At 35.9% G+C, this 21,526-nt stretch overlaps 1 protein-coding gene across 1 annotated transcript in view; it reads right to left on the bottom strand.

Annotated features, from left to right (window-relative positions):
- The window catches only part of LOC150102650 (U4/U6.U5 tri-snRNP-associated protein 1), a 323,990-nt gene that overhangs the window by 264,252 nt on the left and 38,212 nt on the right, over positions 1-21,526 (bottom strand). Inside the window, exon 4 of the mRNA XM_090399032.1 lies at positions 16,010-16,166. Within this exon, the coding sequence (XP_090255158.1) occupies positions 16,010-16,166 (157 nt within the window). The remainder of the gene's footprint in view (positions 1-16,009; positions 16,167-21,526) is intronic.

Raw genomic sequence — 21,526 nt, 5'->3', positions numbered from 1 at the left:
AAAACACATGAAGTAGAAAGCTCTCAATTTTAAATTTTTATTAATTATTGACAATGCACCATGTCATCCGCATTTAGAACATCCAACATAATGCCTGATTGAGACCATATAACTGTAGCATATTGAATAGCCTCTCTCTTGGCACCTTGTCATATGTCTTTTCCAAATCGACAAAACTTAAATACGGATCTCTGTTATATTCCCATGCTTTCTCGACTATTTGTCGTAAAGTGAAGATCTGATCCTGACAGCCTCTATTTGACCTGAATCCAGCTTGTTCTTCACCAAGCTTTTCTTCCACAATTCTCTTTTCAGGCCATTAAAACAGATATGCATTCCACAGCATAACTTGGAGTTAACCTAATAACAAAGCTCAGAAAGTTTCTTGATCTGCGTAAATAATTTATTTTATCACTACTGTTATATGCACATCCAACTCATGGAAAAAGCTTCTTTGATGAGAGAATCTCATAAAAGCTTTTTTACATAAGTTGATTATATGCACCACAGTTTAGCTTGTTCTTGATGCTGTTATGCAAAACTTCCTATATAGTACAATTGGGTCTATTTTTATGTGGTAGATATGTTCCACAGAAAACCGCATATAAAAAACTGCACAAAAAGGACCCAACTTACATTGAAAAATTAGGGATATGTTCTGCAATTTTCTAAAATTGCATAAAACCGAAGCAATGAATTATAATAAACCTAAAATCGCATAAAAAGTTTATAAATATTCAAGAAAATAAGAATACCTAAGTTTGTTTTAAAGCTTTATTCATTTAATTTTATTGAAAAGTGACATTTTTTTTTTACATTTTTTCATAAGAAATTTCATCATTGCCGAAAATGATGAAATTTCATCATCATCGTCACTATTAGACAAAATTCGGCAAATGTGAACTGGTGCAAAATCATTTCATCACCAGAAGATATAGTCAGTTCATCAGATCTGTATGGTAAAGGCAATGGTTCTTCACAAACAGATTTAGCTTCACCCTCGTTCTGTGCTGATTTTTTTCTTCTGACGATGTAATCAGTGATTAAACTTTGCGATGATGATTTTACTAATTTTTTTTTATACACTCACGATATCCAGACATACAGTTCTTCAGCTCATGTTGAAATTTAAAGGCTCATCCAGAATTTGTGTAATGAACAAGAAAATGATTTTCCAATTTATTTCACAATTCAAGACCTTCTCGAATTATATTTGCAGTGAGAGGGACAGGTTTTTCTTCCACTTCACTATAGTTTTCTAGATCTTTGACGATATCTAAAGTTAATCGATATCCAATAACATCATCGTTACTTAAGGCATTATCCACAAGCAATTCGTCTACATCATTCTGGCTAAATGTATCAAAATATTCTCCACCAATTTCATGTCCAAAGTAATGATTTCAGCTGATAATGTAGATGTTTGGATGGTTGCAATGTTTGCAACATATCCATTCAAAGCTGCTTTCCAGCAGGCATTTAAAGTTTGTGGTCTTATTTCAGCAATGGCAGATGCAACATGATTTAAGCAGTTCAAAATATAAATTTTTTTCCAAACATTAGTTACTGTTAATGATTCATTTTCTAGTTTATCCAATATAAATTGAAAAGTGTGCTTAATGTAATATTTTTTAAAAGTAGCAATTATGCCTTCATCTAATGACTGAATAATGCTTGTTGTATTGGATGGAAAAAACACTACCTGCATATTCAGTAGTAATAAAAGAAATTATTTACGCAGATCAAGAAACTTTCTGAGCTTTGTTATTAGGTTAACTCCAAGTTATGCTGTGGAATGCATATCTGTTTTAATGGCCTGAAAAGAGAATTGTGGAAGAAAAGCTTGGTGAAGAACAAGCTGGATTCAGGTCAAATAGAGGCTGTCAGGATCAGATCTTCACTTTACGACAAATAGTCGAGAAAGCATGGGAATATAACAGAGATCCGTATTTAAGTTTTGTCGATTTGGAAAAGACATATGACAAGGTGCCAAGAGAGAGGCTATTCAATATGCTACAGTTATATGGTCTCAATCAGGCATTATGTTGGATGTTCTAAATGCGGATGACATGGTGCATTGTCAATAATTAATAAAAATTTAAAATTGAGAGCTTTCTACTTCATGTGTTTTCACTTCTGGTACAAAGCAGTTATTGAACCATTCAGTAAATACAGCAATTGTTATCCAGGCCTTTGTATCAGCCATCCAATGTACTGGCAGCTGTTTTAGATCTTTGCCTTTTAGAGCATGTGGCCTTAGAAATCGACTGACTGGAAGGGGTTTCAACATTCGATCCCCTGATGCATTGCTACAAAGTAACAACGTTACTTGATCTTTGCTTGCTTTAAACTCACTTGCTTTTTTCTCAGACTTTGTGATGCAAGTTCAACTAGGCATTTTCTTCCAAGACAATCCTGTTTTGTCAGCATTAAACACTTGATCGAGACAATATCCACAACCTTCAATAATTTTGACTAACTTCTCTTGAAAATTTTTGGCTTCTTCTTCATCTGCTGCTGTTGCGACCTCGCCTGTAATCTTCATGTTATGAAATGCATTCCGGTTTACTAACCGAAAATTCTTTATCAGCCTAGGAAGCAGAAGTAGATGCTCTAATTTCTTCATCTGTTCATAAAACCGAAGAGCTTTTTATTTAATTAAATAACCACTTATAAGAATTTTTATTTGAATTAATTCTGCAATCCAAATTTACGAGCGCTCGCTCCGTTTTTTCTAATAAAGCATCTCTTGAGTACGATGATAATTTGGCACTTAGTTTTGTAGCAGAAATGACAGATTTTCTTATTGCGACTTCATTATTTTTAATTGCTCTTATAGTAGATTCACCTAAAGTAAAATGTTTACCAATCGCCATAGATCTCTCTCTTTTTGCTAAGCGATCTAAAATTGCAATTTTCAATTTTCGTTCCCAGAGAAATTACTTTTTTTTAGTGCTTTTTTTCCTCCATTGGGCCAAATTAAATATTTAAAATAAAAATTAGCAAAATGTAGACTTAAGATAATGAAAAGACAAACAGAAACTCACTCACATGCAAAATTAAACTTCATGGACACTCACTGCTTACACGTTACTCATGTTATGCCAGAATGTGCTACATCACGCTGATCATTATGTACAACAGTACATATCTTTTGAAGTTGTGTGGTGCATAACTTTGAAACCGCATAAAAAGAGACCCAAGTGTACTACACTTTCTGTCAACTATAGACTAGCAACTGCACATAGTTATCTTGCTATTTTCTCATTGTTAATTGAAATTAGGATCTATATGAACTTGGAGGCTAACCATTAAAATTCACCAGATGAGTGCAAACATTAATCAATCAGTGGAAATGGGTATCATGAAGGACACATATCAATAAGTTATGATTACTTAGCAGCTAGTAAGTGTATTAAATGGAATTTTCCATGATATCAAAACCTTGGCTTTGATATCATGGAAAGTTCTTCTTTAAATCAGACAGATATTATAATTTTTAAAAGAGATAAAACAGAAATCAGCAACTACTTCAACATGCACTTTTAAGGTTTTAATCTCATAACACAAGAATGAACAAACTGGGTGCAAACATTTATCAATCAGTGAAAATGGGTATAATGAAGGACACATATCAATAAGTCAGATTGCTTAGCAGCCAGTAAGTGTATTAAGTGGGATTGCTTGAACTACCTAAATGCTATGTTCCGTGTAGGGTCTCAAGTATTTTGAGGAAACTCTTAAAAACTTGTTAGTTTTGGATGATTTATGGTTAAGTAAATAAGGCTAAGGCCAATGTATTGTCTGTAAATTTGTGTTTATCTGGCCAGTCTGTGCAGCGAAAAAAAAATGTTTCCAGGAGAGGGAAACCTTACCATCTCCACAGAAGACCAGCTAATACAGAGGTGGTAGGTTTCCCATCCCAGTGTGAGAACAGAATTCAATAGTAGAGAGATTTATGATTTGTACAGAGTTAACAGATTTTTAGAGATAAAGTAATGGTTTGATCAAAAATTAAATAAATATTTGTAATATTATTATGCAAAGAGAGATTGGAGCTCAGAGTAATCCCAAGAAATTGCATCTTGTCTAGAAATTATGGTGTCAAAAGGATACTTGAAAGATGATGGCTTTCTTTTTTGCAAAAAAATAAAACAGATTTCATTTTACTAGCACTAAAAATAATTAGCATAATATTTAGGGATGGTTTGGAGATCAGAATTTAGGATTGTAGAAGTTAATATTTTGGCAGTTCTGGTAATTTGTGTAGTGAAAGGTTTGTCAATTGAGAAAGAGGAATACAGAGTACTGTCATTATCAGTCAGTGTATTTAATTTGCAGCCAATTGGAGAATGTAGCCATAAACAGAAGGAATAGATTAGGTGAAAATGGCTCCTTGTGGAACACCAGCATGAGCTGCAAAATTTGAGAATGAAAGTAACATTATACATAATATACATCCAAATGGAGATTTATTTATTTATTTATTTAGCGTATGGCTCACACATAAAAAGTTACATTACTTTAATCCTTAATATATATGGACACAGTAATAGACATATGTACAATAATAAGACATAATACAGTCATAAAAGAAACACTCAAAAATAGGCTACAACTGAATGTCTAGGTTGATTATTCAGTCAACTGCACTTGGTGTAGCATGGATGAAGTCTGACAGGTTTCCACTGTATGCACACTGGACACATTCTGCTGTAATATGATTAATTGTCTGGTGGAGTGATACATAGTCGCACCTAAGTGAGGCAATCATGCCCCATCCATTTGTAAAGGTGGTCTGCACATCTCCATTGTTGGTGCGGATTCGGTTAAGGACAGACCAAGTTTTCCAAGGTAGATCAAAACCCCAAATATCTGTGTTGGATCCACTAATTCGTGGAAGACCCTGTTGAAGTGTTACACAAGGACTATTTCCACTTCTCCATGTTGAAATTTATCTCTGCAAGATTTTTTGCTGTTAAGATTGGAGGGTGCCTTGACTTTAGCCTGTTTATTTCTAGGGATGGGATGTCTTTGTGGATTGGAAGATTTTTGATTTCCATGATTTTGATGTATTCATGTAGAAGAAAGTTGGATCTGCAGATGTGTGGAGGCAGAATGTTGCTAAGCACTTGGAGCCAGTAGGATGGGGTTGATTTTACAGTTCCAGAAATAAGGTGCATAGTGGAATTAAGCTGAGCATCAACCAAATACACACAGGTGCTGTTCAGCCATACAGGTGAGCAGTATTCAGCTGTAGAGCAAACAAGACCAAGAGCAGTGCAGCGAAACGTTGCAGAGGCACCCCAAGTTGTTCATATAATTTTTGCAGTTATATTGTTTCTTGTTTTTAGCTTGGATGCTATGTTAATGAGATGTGGTTTAAAAGATAGTATTCTATCCAGAGTGACTCCCAGGTATTTCGGGAATCTGTTGTAGCATAGCATAGCAGTTTGTGGTTGAAGTAGACCATGAGTTCTTTGTTAGCCTGGCCTGGTTACTGTTAAGGTGGAAGTATGAAACTTCTGTTTTGCTAGGATTTGGGGCATAATCTCCATTTGCTGAAGTATTCATCTAGGAATGCAAAATCATTTGTTAGTGTATCTTCCACTGTAGTAAAATTGGTATGTCTGGTGGCTAGAGCAATGTCATCAACGTAGCAAAACTTCTTGGAGGCTGTATTAGGCAAATATGTGATGTTAAAAAGGAGGGGAGCCAGAACTGACCCCTGTGGCAGTCCATTATCTCGTGTTCTTTGTCTACTTTTGTTCTCGTCCATACACACTTGGAACAGATGGTTGCTTAGCATGCTATTGATTAGTTTTGCTATTGTTCTGCATGGGACTGCCCGAAGCAACTTGCAGACTGCGCCATGCCTCCAGACTGTATCATAAACTGCAGTAAGATCTACAAAAGCTACAGCTGTTTTCTGGCATTGTTGATAGCCTGCCTCTATATGTGTGGTGAGTGACAGAACCTGATCCAAACGGAGAAGTCAGACCATATAACAGAAGGTTGCTTAATATGCCTTTGTGCCAAACCTGATCAAATGCATTAGAGATATCAATAACAGCTACTTCAGATTTCTATGCCATGTACTGATTGGCAATCGTGGAATTCATACTCATGATTATTAATTGAAAGGCTTGAAACTAGTAGAAGTTGGATATTAATGGTTTTCTCTGTTACTTTAGATAGAACTGAAGCAAGGGAAACTGGATGGAATGCTGGCAAATTTCCAGGTTTGCAGGAGAGAGAAATATCAGTGAAGAAGTGATTAAAAACTCGGAATTGAGAAAGAATCAAACTCTGGAGTACAAAGCTTTGGAAAATTAGAGAAATGATAGAACCTGGAAAAGTTTTGGTACATTTAGAAAAATTCTACTGATCTCTTTCTGGCAAAAAAACTAAAGGGGAGAAACTGAATGCTGTATACTTGAAATGGCATAAACACATTTACCTAGATCATTTATGGAAGAATTTGAGCAAAAGTTAGGAGTTCACAGATTGGCTTCTTGTGTGGATAATGATACAACGGAACATCTAAGTGCAAAAGAGGTGGAAGTAGAATCAGACAAATGTTATTCCAATAATTCTAGTAAGAGACTAGAAAGCATGAGTGCTATTTGGACATTCTTGCATTTAGCCCCTTCAAAAAATTTTGGATGCACTAATGATTTGCTTGCAGCTGTTTCAGGCTTGGGTATAAACTAAAAACAATCACTGAAATTTTGTGAAATGAAATATGCCTGGTTATTCTCTTGCATAGTCCTATTGCACTTCTTGGAGGATCAAGGCTTAAATCAAGAACATGAATTTACAATGGAATGGGAGGGGGGGGGATGAATGTTTTCATACTAATAAGAATTGCTTCAATGATATGTTTAGTTGTTCAGTCAGAAGACTGAAAATAATAATCCAACCACAGAAATCATGAAGATCATCCCACTTGGCATTCTCATGATGCAAACAACACATGACAGTTGTTACATGGGGGGGGGGGGGGGGGAAGAGGACCAACAACAGCAACAACATACTTTTAAAGTCTGTCCCCAGTTAGGAAGAGATATAGTGTCTGAAGAGAGTTATCAGGTTATCTGATATATGTAAACAATCTGTTTAAGATCACTAGCGATAGCATGTTACAGTTGCTCTACTTGCTTAATCTATACCAGTGGTGTTCAACCTTTTTTACCACACAAGCTACTTTTCTATAAAAAGTTATTCCATGATCTACTGTCTTATATAGATCACATTCCCCCAACCTGATATCTGATTACGCACAAATAAACAACTAAAAACTTTGTGTATTTAAAAATGTATTTATCACTTTTAATTATTTTAATACAACAAAAGAAAAACAAATATATTGGAATAAAATATTTATTTCTCTATTTTGGAAAACCAAAGTTAGAAAAAACAACAGATTGATTACAAACTCACAAGTTACAGGAAATGCTGGTTGATTAAAAAAAAAAAAAATTAATGTGAAATTTGGCATTGTTTGGACTTCTCAATATTTTCATAGTCAAGTTGATATGAAGAAGTGGCCAATCGCAGACAATCATCCAAATGATCATTTGTAATTTGGTTCCTTAATTGATTTTTTATAACGGTCATATTTGAAAAATTGGATTCTGACAAGTATGTCGATCCAAAACACGACAGAATTTTTTGCGCACTATCAGTTAATATTGGGAATTTTTCATGTGCATACTTCCAAATGACTTCATTGTTTATTGATTTTAAATGTAAACTACTCTGAATGTTTATTATCTCAAGTTCTACTTCAGCTTGGTTTATATCAAACAGCCCACTAATTTTATTTGAAATTTCTATGATGTTCAAGTTTTCTTGAAATGGATTACTGATAAAAGATACAATTATTTTGTCTTTTTTGTTTCAGTCACCCCTATTATGTCGATCTGGTACTTATCTAATTCCTCAGCTAGCTTCATTTCTTTGCCATTCAGGCTTCTTATGTTGATAGTACCGATCTTTAACTCTGGTGATGTTGAGTTGGGGTGTGTTTTCAGATTTGTCCCAGTAGAGCTGACTTTTCGCTATTTGCCCGTGGTTCCCTGGCGAAAAAAACAACGGGGGGGAGAGATACTTGTTTAACCGGGCAACGCATCTTGAATTTATTTCTTCCTCAACTAATTCTATTTCACGAATAAATTCTTTTAAATCATAGCGAAGCATTTCTTGATTTTGTTAAAAAAATTTAATGAATATGGGAGATAACTAAATTCACGGTCATTTATATTTTTCTTTTATAAAAGAAAGTATTGTTGGAAAGTTTTTATTGAACTTAACATGTCAATTAAATTTTTATCTCTACCTTGTAACTCTAAATTTAAATTGCTTAATTTCATACAGAAATCTACCAAAAATGATAAGTGTAACAACCATCTTTTATCACTCAATTGTGGATACATATCTCCTTTTTAATCAAGAAAATTTTTATATCGTTAATTAATACAAGAAATCTTTCTAAAAATTGACTTCTGCTGAGCCAGCGAACATTATTGTAAAACAGAAGTTCCCTATCATAATCTGCCTGTAATTTAAATAACCACCGTTGCAGGGCTTTTCCTCGAACAGAATTTACAATTTTAAATGTAATATCCGAAACATCTTTTGTGTTTAATCTTTTACCACACAGTACTTGTTGGTGAATAATACAGTGGTACGCTAAAAAATCTGGATATTTGTCATCGTTTTTACATAATGAAATGATGCCTGATTTATTACCTATCATTGCAGGAGTACCATCAGTAGTAATAGACACAAGTTTAAAAAGCGGAAGTTTGTGTTGTTTCACAAATTCATCAAATTTAGCGTGGTTAGTGTACTAAAGTGTTTTATAACATAATCTATGTCGGGAAGTCGCCGCTAGATGGATTCGTAATGTGTAGTGTTCGTGCAAGCTCCAGATAAGATAAGTATCATTTTCAGTTATCGATACAAATTACTTAATATTGTGTAGTTTTGTTTTGTTTGCCTTGCGTATTTTAGTGCGTCTATTTTTGGTGTGTTATAACGTATAATTTGACAAAACACATTACAGATAAGAATGGCACCTGTGCGAAGGAAAATGGCGGCCAGTGATGAAGGTTCGCCATCGTTATCAAAGAACGGTAGCATAAAAGAAATGAGTCAGTGTACTAGCTGTGAAATGTACGCTTTGCGGAGTGCGGTCGGAGTGTGGTTAGATGATAATAAAGGATTGAATGTGTGTAGAAAATGTAGGGAGAATGCGGAATTGAAGTGTATTTCGGATCGTGTGATATTTTTGTCAACCTTCAGAATGAAGGAAATAGGGATATGACAAGAAACGGCAAGGTTGTACATGAAAATTGTGAGAGTGTGAATGTAGAAAGTGTGAATGATAGTATAAATGGTTTCTCAGAGAACAAAAAAGATGAGATAGATGCATTGAGTGAGATCGCGTTGTTGAATAGTGCGATAGAAAGAGCAAAACAGCAGCTAGAGTGCATGAACAAAAGTAGACTGAATGAACCAACCAATAATAAAAGGTATGACAGGAAAAATAGACGTATGAATGTGAACATGAACAAAATGAAGGATAGAGTGCTGCATGGAGACTCGTTAGTACGAGGTGTGTTAGTAGAGGATTTGACAAAATCGTACCAACCTGGTGCGACCATAAAGGACGTAACTGCGTCTATTAGAGAGCAAAAGGAAAGGGTGAAAGAAATGATTGTTGTGGCAGGTACGAATGATTTGAAAGGAGATAAAATGGAAATGATAGAAGACCTGAATGAATTGTTTGAGGTAGCAAAAGAAAAGAGTGAGAGAGTTAGAATGATTAGTCTTTTGCCACGGTATGACAGTGAAATGTTTAAAAGGAGGGCTATAATTGCAAATGACTTTATGCGTGGGTTATGTATGACGAGTGGTGTGGAATTTGTGGATGTGTGGAGTGAGTTTGATGGGCGAAAGGATCTATATAAGATGGATGGCTTGCATTTGAATGGTTATGGTGTAAGAAGACTTGAGAAAGTGTTGCTGAATGTAGTGGATGTGCAAATTCAGGGAAACTAGATTTGTTAGGGGGGGGGGGGGAGTAGAGATACAGTCCTTATGGAGGCAGTTGAATGTAAGAATGAATATAATATGCCAGAGCAAATAAGGACAACAAATCTGAGTGGGATAGTTAATATAAGGCATCAAGGTAGGGTTGGGGCTAATGGGGGTCTTAAATTCATGTACACTAATACTAGGAGTATTAGGAACAAGAAGGAAGAGTTTTTGGCCATGGTTGGCACTTCCAGACCACAGGTTATAGGTATTAGTGAAACATGGCTGACTGTAGATAATATAACTAGTGGGATTGAATGTGATGGGTATAGTGTGTTCAGGAATGACAGAGAGAATAAAATGGGGGGAGGTGTATTGTTGATGATAGCTGATGAGCTCCAGCCAAGGAGAATAGAAGTTGAATTGCAGGATAGAGAAAATAGCACATTTGAGGCTATTTGGTGTGAGATTGTGGCTAGCAGAACTAAATATACAATTGGGTGCTGCTATAGACCAGGTGATGGAAAAGATGGTGGTGACAGTATGCACAAGCAAATAGAAGAAATGGGTGGAAGGAGGGTGATTATTATGGGAGATTTCAACTATGGTCGCATTGATTGGAGTGAGGAGAGGACACACGGGAGGAAGGAACTGGATTTTATGTGGTTATTAAGGGATAACTATCTGCGACAGCATGTAATGGAAAATACTAGGGGTCAGAGAGTGCTTGACCTAGTAATTACATCTGAGGATTTGGCTGTAACAAATATGACCACATTGCCACCAATCGGTGAGAGTGATCATAGGGTCTTAACTTGGGAGGTGGCTAAAGGTGTAGAATTTTCAATTAAGACAGGGTACATGTGGAATTATCGGGCTGGAAAGTATGACAAGCTTAGGAGTTTGATTGGTTCAGTGCCATGGCATGTACAACTGCAAGGACTAGAAGTTGATAGTGCATGGGAGGTAGTTAAGAAGTGCTTGCATGAAGCAATGGCTGACTGTATACCTAGAGTCCGAATAATAAATCAAGTAGGGGTTAAATGGATGAATAACACCATTAAGCTTGAGTTGCAAAAAAAGAAACAACTATGGAGGGAATTTAAGGAGAAGGGTGACCGGCAGGCACATGAACGGTATAAAGCGCAGGCCAGAAGGGTGACGAGTGTGGTAAGAAAAGCAAAAAAGGATTACGAAAGAACATTGGCCATGCAGGCTAAAGAGAATCCTAAACAGTTTTTTAGATATGTAGCAAGTAAAAGGAAAAATGTACATGGCAGATTGATTTTAAAGAATGCCGATGGTAGAGAGGTAACTGAATCAGTTGAGATAGTTGAGTTACTGAGTGAGCACTTTGCAAAAGTATATCATCTAGGTGGTGACATTGCAGAAACGAATAAACCAGTAGATTATACGGGAATTGTGGTTAATGAAGTGGAGGTGAGTAGTCTATTGCATAACCTCAATGTCAATACATCTGTGGGATTGGATGGTATACCAGCTCGTGTTGTACGAGAAGCAGCTAAAGAATTGTCAGTACCCTTGACCATTTTGTTTAATTTGAGTCTCGGGTCTGGGTTAGTCTCGAGCGGGTGAAAAGAGGGGAAAATAGTTCCACTGAATAAAGGTGGTTCCAAGACTGCTGTTGTAAATTACCGACCGATTAGCATATCAGGAATCATTGTCAAGGTCTTAGAGAAAATAGTCAAGAGGAAAATACAAGATTGGATAGAAGAAAATGGGATACTGTATCGGGGACAGCATGGTTTTGTGAAGGGTAGGTCATGCCTCAGTAACTTGCTCACGTATTATAACACAGTGACGGCTGAACTGGATAAGGGTAATGGGTTTACGGTGATTCTACTGGACCTTGCCAAGGCCTTTGACAGGATTCCACATGGAATTCTAATCAGTAAATTGCAGCATATGGGAATGGACATAGGGTTGGTGAGATGGATAGGAGGGTGGTTGACGGAGAGATATCAGAGAGTGGTTTACTCGGGAGTAGAGTCCACAAGACGGCCTGTGACTAGTGGTGTGCCACAAGGATCTGTTCTTGGACCACTGCTGTTTAATTTGTTCATAAATGATATAGGAAATGATCTGAGAGGAACAGTTCATTTGTTTGCGGATGATGCGAAGTTGGGTAGGGCAATAGTGAATGCAGATGACGTCAAAATTTTGCAGGATGATTTGGATAGATTGGAGGTCTGGGCTAAGGAGAATGGATGTCAGTTTAATGTGGCAAAATGTAAGGTTATGCATTTTGGGGTGAAAAGATTGGCGGCAGTTTACTGCATTGGTGGAACCGTGCTCCAGGAAATTGATAAGGCACGAGATTTAGGAGTGTTGGTAGATAAGGAATTGAAATTTAGGGGACACATTGCAAAAGTGACCAAAACAGCTCATCAAATCACTTGGTTGCTGAAGAATACGTTGACAAGCAGAGACAAGCAAGTTATTGTTCCTCTGTATCGAGCCTTGATAAGACCCCATCTAGACTACTGTGCTCAGATTTGGTCACCTAGGTTTCTTCTTGATGGGGAGGAGGTGGAGAGGATCCAGAGGCGAGTGACCAAGATGATAGCAGGTCTGTGGAATGAACCGTATGAGAACAGGTTGAGGATTTGTGGGTTGCAAAAATTGGTTGATAGGCGGAGGAGGGGAGATATGATTGAGACATTCAAATTACTGAAAGGTTTCTATAAAATTAATTCAGAAGATATTTTTGAGAACAGGGCTGGTTGTGGGAGGACTAGGGGACATCCATGGAAACTGGGCAAAAGTGTGGTTAGTAAAGGTGTGTTAGAGCTGGGTTCTTTACTTTTAGAGTAGTGAATGAGTGGAATGCGCTCCCTGAGTCTGTGGTGGATGCTGTGACAGTGAATGAGTTTAAGGTGAGGTATGATAGATACTGTATGAATGTCAAATAGTTGTGATGAATATGATTTGGGGCCTCCCTCGATGAGTCTAATGACTCCCTGGAGTTGCCCGTAATAATAGTAATAATAATAATAGTAATAAATGCCAAAAAATGTCTTCTCCCCTAGTCCTTCCAAATAATGGTATAATTTTCAAAAGTTCTTCTTTACTTGAATAATCTTGAAATACCATTAACTGAGCAATATCAGTGAAGACATTTGATTCATCAAATTGTAATGAAAACACAACACACTGGTGAATATCTGACATTAACCTGGCCTGGAAACTTTTCTCCGGCAATTTGAAACCTTGTCTGCAGCCTAGAAGTAGTCTCTCTCTAGTGACATCTCGAACCAAGAAGCTCCTTTCTGGAAGCGAGAAATGCCTCACTCAAGCAACATGGATCCGGGCAGTTTCTCTGATGGCAACTCTGGACCGGGCAGCCTCCTCTCTGACAGCAATTCTGGAACCCGGACCCCTTTTGCATGCTTCAGTCCCTTTTTATTAGGCCTCCTCTGAGACCTCACATGAAGTTTGGCAACAACCCCCAAAGAATCAGTATGAGTCTTTCATCTTAAGTTTCAAGTTTGGCACGCCTTTTGTTCTCCTCCGCTTTCTTTTGATTGTAAGTTGTCGGCCATCAGAAAGTTGTTTGAACTCTTTCTGACTGACTTCGGAGATGTTTACACTTAGAGTCTGCAAGCCTTTCTCATACATACAAGTTTCAATAACAATCTTTCTAATGCCACCATGTACAGCTTCAGCGACAAAAACATTGCCTTTGTTTTTACCACTCTAACATATTCTTATTAAAGCAGTATATACAGTTAGCTTCAAAAGAGTTATTTACAAAAACATCTAATACAAACTATACCAAGACAAAGTTTATTTTTGTGCAATATTCACATGGGACTTAACCTAAGTAAAAAATCCATGTAATGTGCTTTGGAATATTTAATATTTAAGCTGCAATCGAGTTTTTACATTTTGCTTATAATCGTATTCATTCGGCTCGCTGTTTGACTACCACTGATCCAAATTAATTCATTTACCCAGACTTATAAGAAAATTACTGATTTAACAATTTTAACGAAAAATAATTAAACAATAGCAATACACTTAAAGCGAATTAAAAATAATACAAAATAATGATAAATAAAATCTTATGTTTTCAGTTTTAATTAAATTTTTAAGTAAGGAGGAATACACAAGAGATCGACCAAAAACCGCTCCCCGATCGACGGGTTGAACACCCCTGATCTATACAGTTGGTTTCCATAAAGAAAACAAGCTGGAGTTATGAACATAAAAATATGCATGAAGATGACCTCGCTACTGAATAATTGGACTAAAGAAAATTAATACATAAAGAAAATAAAAGGTTCAGAATGGTTTGCTGAATTTAGGACAGCAATAGAAACTGTAAACAAATTTCATGGAATGGGGGAAGAGAGAGATTTTTAGCTGGAGGAAACTCAAAAATATGAGATTCTAAGCTGGAAACTTTCTGGCATGATATATATCAGAGTGAACATATGCAAAAATGCCATCTTTAAAATGAAAAGAGTCAAATAGTGTGTAATTTGAAAAATAAAATGAGTAGTGCTTAAAGAAGCTAAATTTGAGTTTTGTTAGAGAAAAAAAACATGGTTTGCAGAGTGGTGATGGAAATGAACATTGTTGAGGCTAAAAAACTAAACCCATGTATATTTCTGATATTTGTCTTTATTTGCATGTAATCTATTTCTCTTTGTTCAACATTTCATGGCTATTTAAGCTTCAGATGAAATTGGGAGACATAATGAATATACAGTAATGGATTTCTAAGCAATGTGTAGAATTTCACCAAACTCCTATTCAAAATGTGGCATCCTTGTCTCCTCCCACAAATACCACTACTTGGAAAACATGGAATAGTTGCAGCAAAATCATTCCATAACTGATCTGAGCCATTACGTTTGGATCTAGAATACTATGTAGTGCCAGTCTACAGAATAACTTTTAAAGCTGCAACCTTAAATCTTAAAAAGAAATGTTAAGTCTATCCATGATGTGTGATGAAATTTTGAAAATAACACTCATACTGCATACCAGAAGAACAGTCTGTCCTCTGAAATCCAAATGTTCCAAGCCATTCCAAACATTTAGGCTATTGCAAGATTCTAGTTACAAACTGGTATTACTCCAGCAATGACTTTCATTGGAAGTATCATATAATAATATTTTTGTAGTGCAAAACGCAACTTTTAAGCTGTATTGTTTAAAAATTTTTGCTACTTTATCTGTAATAGTTTTAATCTAAGGAAAGAAACAGCAACTCTATACTTGTTTTGCTGTAATTGTTCTGGAATTTGCAATGTCCCATTTAAGATGCTATCGATAGTTTTGAAATTGTATTCATTTTTTTTAAGAGAATGTCTTTAAGATATTATTTCTTTTTTGTTATCATCACTTGATATTGCAATGGCCCTGTCTTTAAGAGTTTTGATGATGCCTTGTTTTTGTGCTGGGTGATGTGGAATGTAGTATTAGATTAATTTGGAGGAAAACTCTTGACAGGAGATTAGTAATAATGTAAACCATGTAGTACTGTCATAGGGACCTGTACACTTTTAAGGTGTGTGCGTGTGTATATATATATATCAAGAAACTGATGTTTCCCATCCAGAGAGAGATCTCAGAGGCATCATGATAATATTTCTGTCAGATAACTTGGAAACAGAGTTTATCATTTTACAATGATTCTCTTTCTTGCATCATTATGAGTGATGTGGACAAATATGAGAATGGGGAACTGGACAATGAGACTTATTTGTGCCTATGGTCCCACAGAAGGTTCTACTAAGGTAGAAGTGGAGGAATTTTTTGATGTTTTAGAAAAAGCATAAAAAAATTTCCTACTCTGCTATTCAGATTCCCTTGTTGGGGATCTGAATAGTCTGAAATTTGATTAATATTTCAAAAACTGAAATATTCAATTCAGATTTTGTCCTAATTTTATTATCAAAAAATAAGTAAATAAATGAAAAAACATAATAAAAACCTTAATTTTTCTACAATCTTCCTTTTTTCTTTCATTGTAGAAATTTTATCCTTCATCTTTTCAGCTTCTCTCTTTTCAGAGAGATTATCTGTCTTAACAAAAATTTCTTTCCTTTCATCTTCAGCAATGTTTGCATTAGAATTATCATCTCCCAAACCTTATAAAAGAAATTAGAATAAACATTCATTTTTACATTATTAGTAATGCTATGAAATCATAATTATATAATTCAGTATGAAAATCATATAGTTTCATATACATGAAAATGATATACATTTACCCATTGATATTCAACAAAGAATTCATCCTAAATTTTCAAGTTGCATACACAAGCTACATGAACAAAACTTTTCCCATTTGCTAATGGTTGAAGATTTCCAGCCATATTAGATAAACACTATACACAAAGTAATGCAGTACCATATATCTATATTTCAATCTTACAAGTTTTCCACCACTTAGAAAACAGTGCAATCACAGAAATATTCATCACCTAAGCAAAAAACTTTTTTTTTTTTTTTTAAAGTACATGAAAGAAAGGGACCATCCGGGATTTTTGTACAAGTCCATTATGGTGAAAGTTAATTTGAAAACTTACTACTTGTCATTTAGTTACTTTATAGGTACTGCATTTTTTTTTTTTTTTTCTCCAATAAACCAAAACATATGAAATAAGTTTTTTCCATGTTACTCCTCTAAGTAAATACTATTTTTATGGCTATTTAGCCTATTTTTGTTTAGGAGTTCTCCTTTTTTATAATGTCACTGGCTTTTTTTAGTCAAATTTTCAAAAATAAAACATCAGTAATGCCCTAAAATTTCAGTAAAAAGCCAATGACATCATAAAAAAGAAGTACTCCTAAACAAAAATAGGCTAAACAGCCATAAAAATAACATATGAAATATTTTTTTACATCATCATCAAAATGATGATATATACCCTCAAGTGGATGTACAGGCGAATTTGACAGTACTACATGATTCAGTTCACATCATTACTAATCTCCTTTCAATAATTTTCATTAAAATCAGTCTATTACTTGTCAGCATGCCACTGCTCTTGAAGCTAACATTTTGGCCTTCTGAATGAATCCTTCCACTTGGATCTTGGTCTGTAATTCATAGCTAAGGATTTGCGTTTGTTAGAGACCAAACATGGAATTTTTCTAACTTGAACAAGCAGAGTGATAGTCTCAAATTGGACAAAATTTATCTCCCACCTAAAGACAATCACAACAGCCATGCTGATGAAATGCTGCTCTCTTGTTTAGGATGGTGTACCTGGGACCTCCCTAGGAATTCTTGACACTGTTCAGAAAAGGGCAGTCATTACTGACACCTCTCTTGCAGAAACTCTTCAGCAATTATCTCACAGGAGGATTAGTTTCTGCATTGTGTTTCCATTACAGGTATTTCCATCGCTGCTGTTCAGCAGAAGTTGACATCCATTGTCTCCCATTCCTGTCAGGTATACAGGAACTCAAGGAAAAGATGCCCAACTCCCCTTTACAGTCAACTTGCATGCTAACCAAGCCCACTACTCTGGTTATTTTTAATTCAACCTGCATTTCCCAAAGATGTTTCCAGGGGGGAATATAGTCTCCGGCTATTTAAGAGGAATATCAACAGATTACTCTGCTCCTAACCCCAGTCCACACACGGCACTTATATGCTACAGGTCCTGCTGCCTCTCACGTGTGGGATTGATATATATATATATATATATGTTAAAAATACCAAGCAATTTTAAACCTGGTTTTACTCCATTTCCCAAGTAAGCAAACAGACAAACAAATCAAGATTGCGCCTGCAAGTGATGCAAGTCTAGCTGATCCTACAGGTAGTGCAAGACCAAGGCAACTCATGGTAAAGGTGGCATAAGCTCTGATCACTAATCTTAATATTTATCCTTAATGCCAAAACACACCTCCAAGATGTATGATGTTTTGTATTAAAGGCAAAGAGGCCACTACCCAGACCGGTTTCGACTTTTATTGAGGTCTCATCCCTGGCAGCCAGGCTCTCCTCCTGAGATTCTTATTTAATAAAATTAAAACACCTTATGGTAACTTGTTCTGGTAAAATACTTATAAGCTCTGTATTACTAAAATCTTGGTATTTCTAGCCTTCTTAGAGATGTGTTTTGGCATTAAGGGTAAATATTAAGATTAGTGATCAGAGCTTATGCCACCTTTACCACAAGTTGCCTTGGTCTTGCACTACCTGTAGGATCAGCTAGACTTGCATCACTTGCAGGCGCAAACTTGACTTGTTTGTCTGTTTGCTTACTTGGGAAATGGAGTAAAACCAGGTTTAAAATTGCTTGGTATTTTTAACATTTATTATACCCAAGGTAAAATACTTTCCACACACACACACACACACACGCATACGAGGGTAGTCTGAAAAGTTTTCGGCCTAACAATGAAAAAACCAAATAATTTCAAAATTATTTTTATTTTTCAATATAATCTCCCTTAAGACTAACCCATTGATTCCAGTGATGCTACAGCGCCATTATCCCACCCTTTAGTGGTTCGCATAAGATCTGCAAAATACCCCTCTACAATTGCAAATAACTCCTTGATTCGAAGAAAAACGCTGACCAGCGAGGAAGAGTTTTGGTTTTGAGAAGAGACAGAAGTCAGAGAGAGCCAGAACTGAGGAATATGGTGGATGTTCCAACAATTCATAGTGCAGATCCCTTAATTTTCCCATTGCCAAAACACCTTTGTGAGTAGGTGCATTGTCCTGCTGAAAAATGATTATTTTCTTCTGAAAACCGGGTCTTTTCTCATGAATATTTTGTATAGTCTGGTTTAAAAGATCAGAATAATATTCTCCGTTATTGTTTTAATCTTTTCAAGACAATTAATATACAAAATGCCTGTAGCATCCCAAAACTCCGATGCCATGACCTTTCCTGCTTATGGAACTGAGTTTGTCTTCTTTGGCACTGAACAACCAGCTTCTGGTCACTGTTTTGACTGCTGTTTGGATTCTTGTGTGTAATGGTGAATCCAAGTTACATCCATAGTAATAAATCGACAAACAAAATCAATTTTATTCTTGTTAAAACGCTCCAATCACTGTACAGAGATTTTCATGCGAGTGCATTTTCGATCTACTGTGAACAAACATGGCACTCATCTTGCGCAAAGCTTTTTCATTTGCAATTCTTCATGCAAAATATATCCTACATGTTCTTTTGAAATGTCTATAGTCTCAGCAATTTCATGTACTTTGACCTGCCGGTCATTCAATACCATATCATGCACTTGATCAATGATTTCTGGTGTTGTTACACTTTTTGGACGTACTTCACATTGATCATCTTCAAGGCAGGTACGGCCACGTTTAAACTCGGCAGCTCATTTCTTAATTGTCGAAAATGAAGGAGAAAAGTACCCATACTGGACAATGACTCTTATTTGTGCCTATGGTCCCACAGAAGGTGTTCTACTAAGGTAGAAGTGGAGGAATTTTTTGAGGCTCTAGAGAAAGCTACTGACACAATGAAAAAGGAAAAGTTGGTCTTTGTTGGGGATCTAAATAGCAGAGTAGAAAGTGATTGTCAGACATACAAAAATGTTTTGGGAAAATTTGGAGAAAAGAGCAAAGCTAATAATAATGGCAAATACCTGTTGGATTTCTGCTCAGGACTTGGACTGGTTATTACTAACACCATGTTCCAACATAAAAATGTGCATAATTTCACATGGAGAGAAGAGGCAAGGAATAAGAAAAGTCTCCTTGACTATGTTATTGTTGATAGTGATGTTTTCCCCTGGTGCAGAACACCAGAGTGTACAAAGGATTTGAAATTGGAAGTGATCACTATTTAGTCTTGAGCAGGATAAAATTGAATTTCATATTGAAAAGAATGACATGTAAGAAAGTTTTAAAGCGAATAAAAGTTGAGCAGCTCTCAGATGTGAACTGTAGACTAAAATACACAAAGATTATTGAAGGAAAAATGAAAGAGTTTGAGAACAGGAATCAAACCTTGGAGATTCAGTGGCAAGCCTTGAAGAAAACCCTGATTGATTCAGCTAGAGAGGCATGTGGTGAAGTTGTCTGCAAGGATAGAAAAATTAGAACTCCATGGTGGACACAGGAACTTAAAGAGGCAGTGAAGGAAAAGAAGAAAGCATATCTGAAGTTCCTGGCAAATAAGTCAGCTTATGCTCTTAAAGAATACAGAGACAAATGTAAGAAAGCTAAACACTGTGTAAAACTAGCTAAACAAAAGTCATGGGAGGAGACTTTGGCAAGAACATAGAAAATAAATATCAAGAAGGCAGCTAAATATTCTTGAGGTTGTTGAAGAAGTTAGAAATGGAGGAAAGAGTGCTGTAAAAGGAGTTAGAGATGATAAAGGTGACATGAAAACGGGAGAAAAAGGTATCCTTGAAGTATGGAGTAATTACTTTGAAAATTTGCTAAATGAAACAAGCAGTGATGACAGCACAGTGATAAAAAACACTGACCAGGAATACAGTCACGAATACATATCCATACTTGAAGCAGAAAAAGCCATCAAAGGCTTGAAATGTGGAAAGGCAGCAGGAATAGATGATATTCGACCAGAAATGCTGAAGTATGGTGGTATAAAAGTCTTACAGTGGCTGCATTGCATAGTTCAAAAGGCCTGGACGGAGGGACGAATTCCAGACGATTGGAGTAGAGCACTCATAGTACTTATATATAAAAATGGAAATAAAACTGAATGTGAGAATTACAGAGGTATCCCTACTGAGTGTTCCTGGTAAGATATATGCAAGTATACTTGAGAAACGGTTGAGAAGAATTGTGGAAGAAAAGCTGGGTGAAGAACAAGCTGGATTCAGGTCAAACAGAGGCTGTCAGGATCAGATCTTCACTTTACGACAAATAGTGGAGAAATCATGGGAATATAACAAAGATCTGTATTTAAGTTTTGTCGATTTGGAAAAGGCATATGACAAGGTGCCAAGAGAGAAGCTGTTCAGTTATATGGGTCAATGGGGCATTATATCAAGCAATACTTAGTCTTAAATTTAAGTTGTAAGTCAGCAGTTAGAATTGAAGGAAGTACAGGAAGATGGTTTAATGTTAAATCTGGTGTGAAACAAGGATGTACATTATCCCCTCTGTTATTCATCATCTATATGGTTCACATTATGAAGGAAAGTGGTATTAAACATGATATCAGAATTGGAGATGTTAATGTCAGCTCTTTGCTTTCTGCGAACAATGTTATACTTCTAAATAAATCCACTACAAGTCTGCAAGATTCTCTGACTAAATTGAATAACTGTTGTAATAGATATGGCATGAAGGTTAGCAATAAAAAGACAAAGACAATGAAAATAGCAGAATCATTGAAAATGTCAACGGTGTTGTGAATGGAGAACCTGTGGAACAAGTGAAACATTTCAGCTACTTAGGCACAATTTTTACTGATTAAATATGGAAATAGACAACAGAATCAACAAAGCTGGTATTGTAGGAAGTCAATTGAATAAATCCATATGG

The sequence above is a fragment of the Typopeltis vanoorti genome, chromosome 10, assembly GCF_054136105.1.
Source record: "Typopeltis vanoorti isolate ZY-2024b chromosome 10, IOZ_Tvanoo_1.0, whole genome shotgun sequence".
Taxonomy (NCBI): Eukaryota; Metazoa; Arthropoda; class Arachnida; order Uropygi; family Thelyphonidae; genus Typopeltis; species Typopeltis vanoorti.
This window is presented reverse-complemented; position numbering and strand designations above follow the sequence as displayed.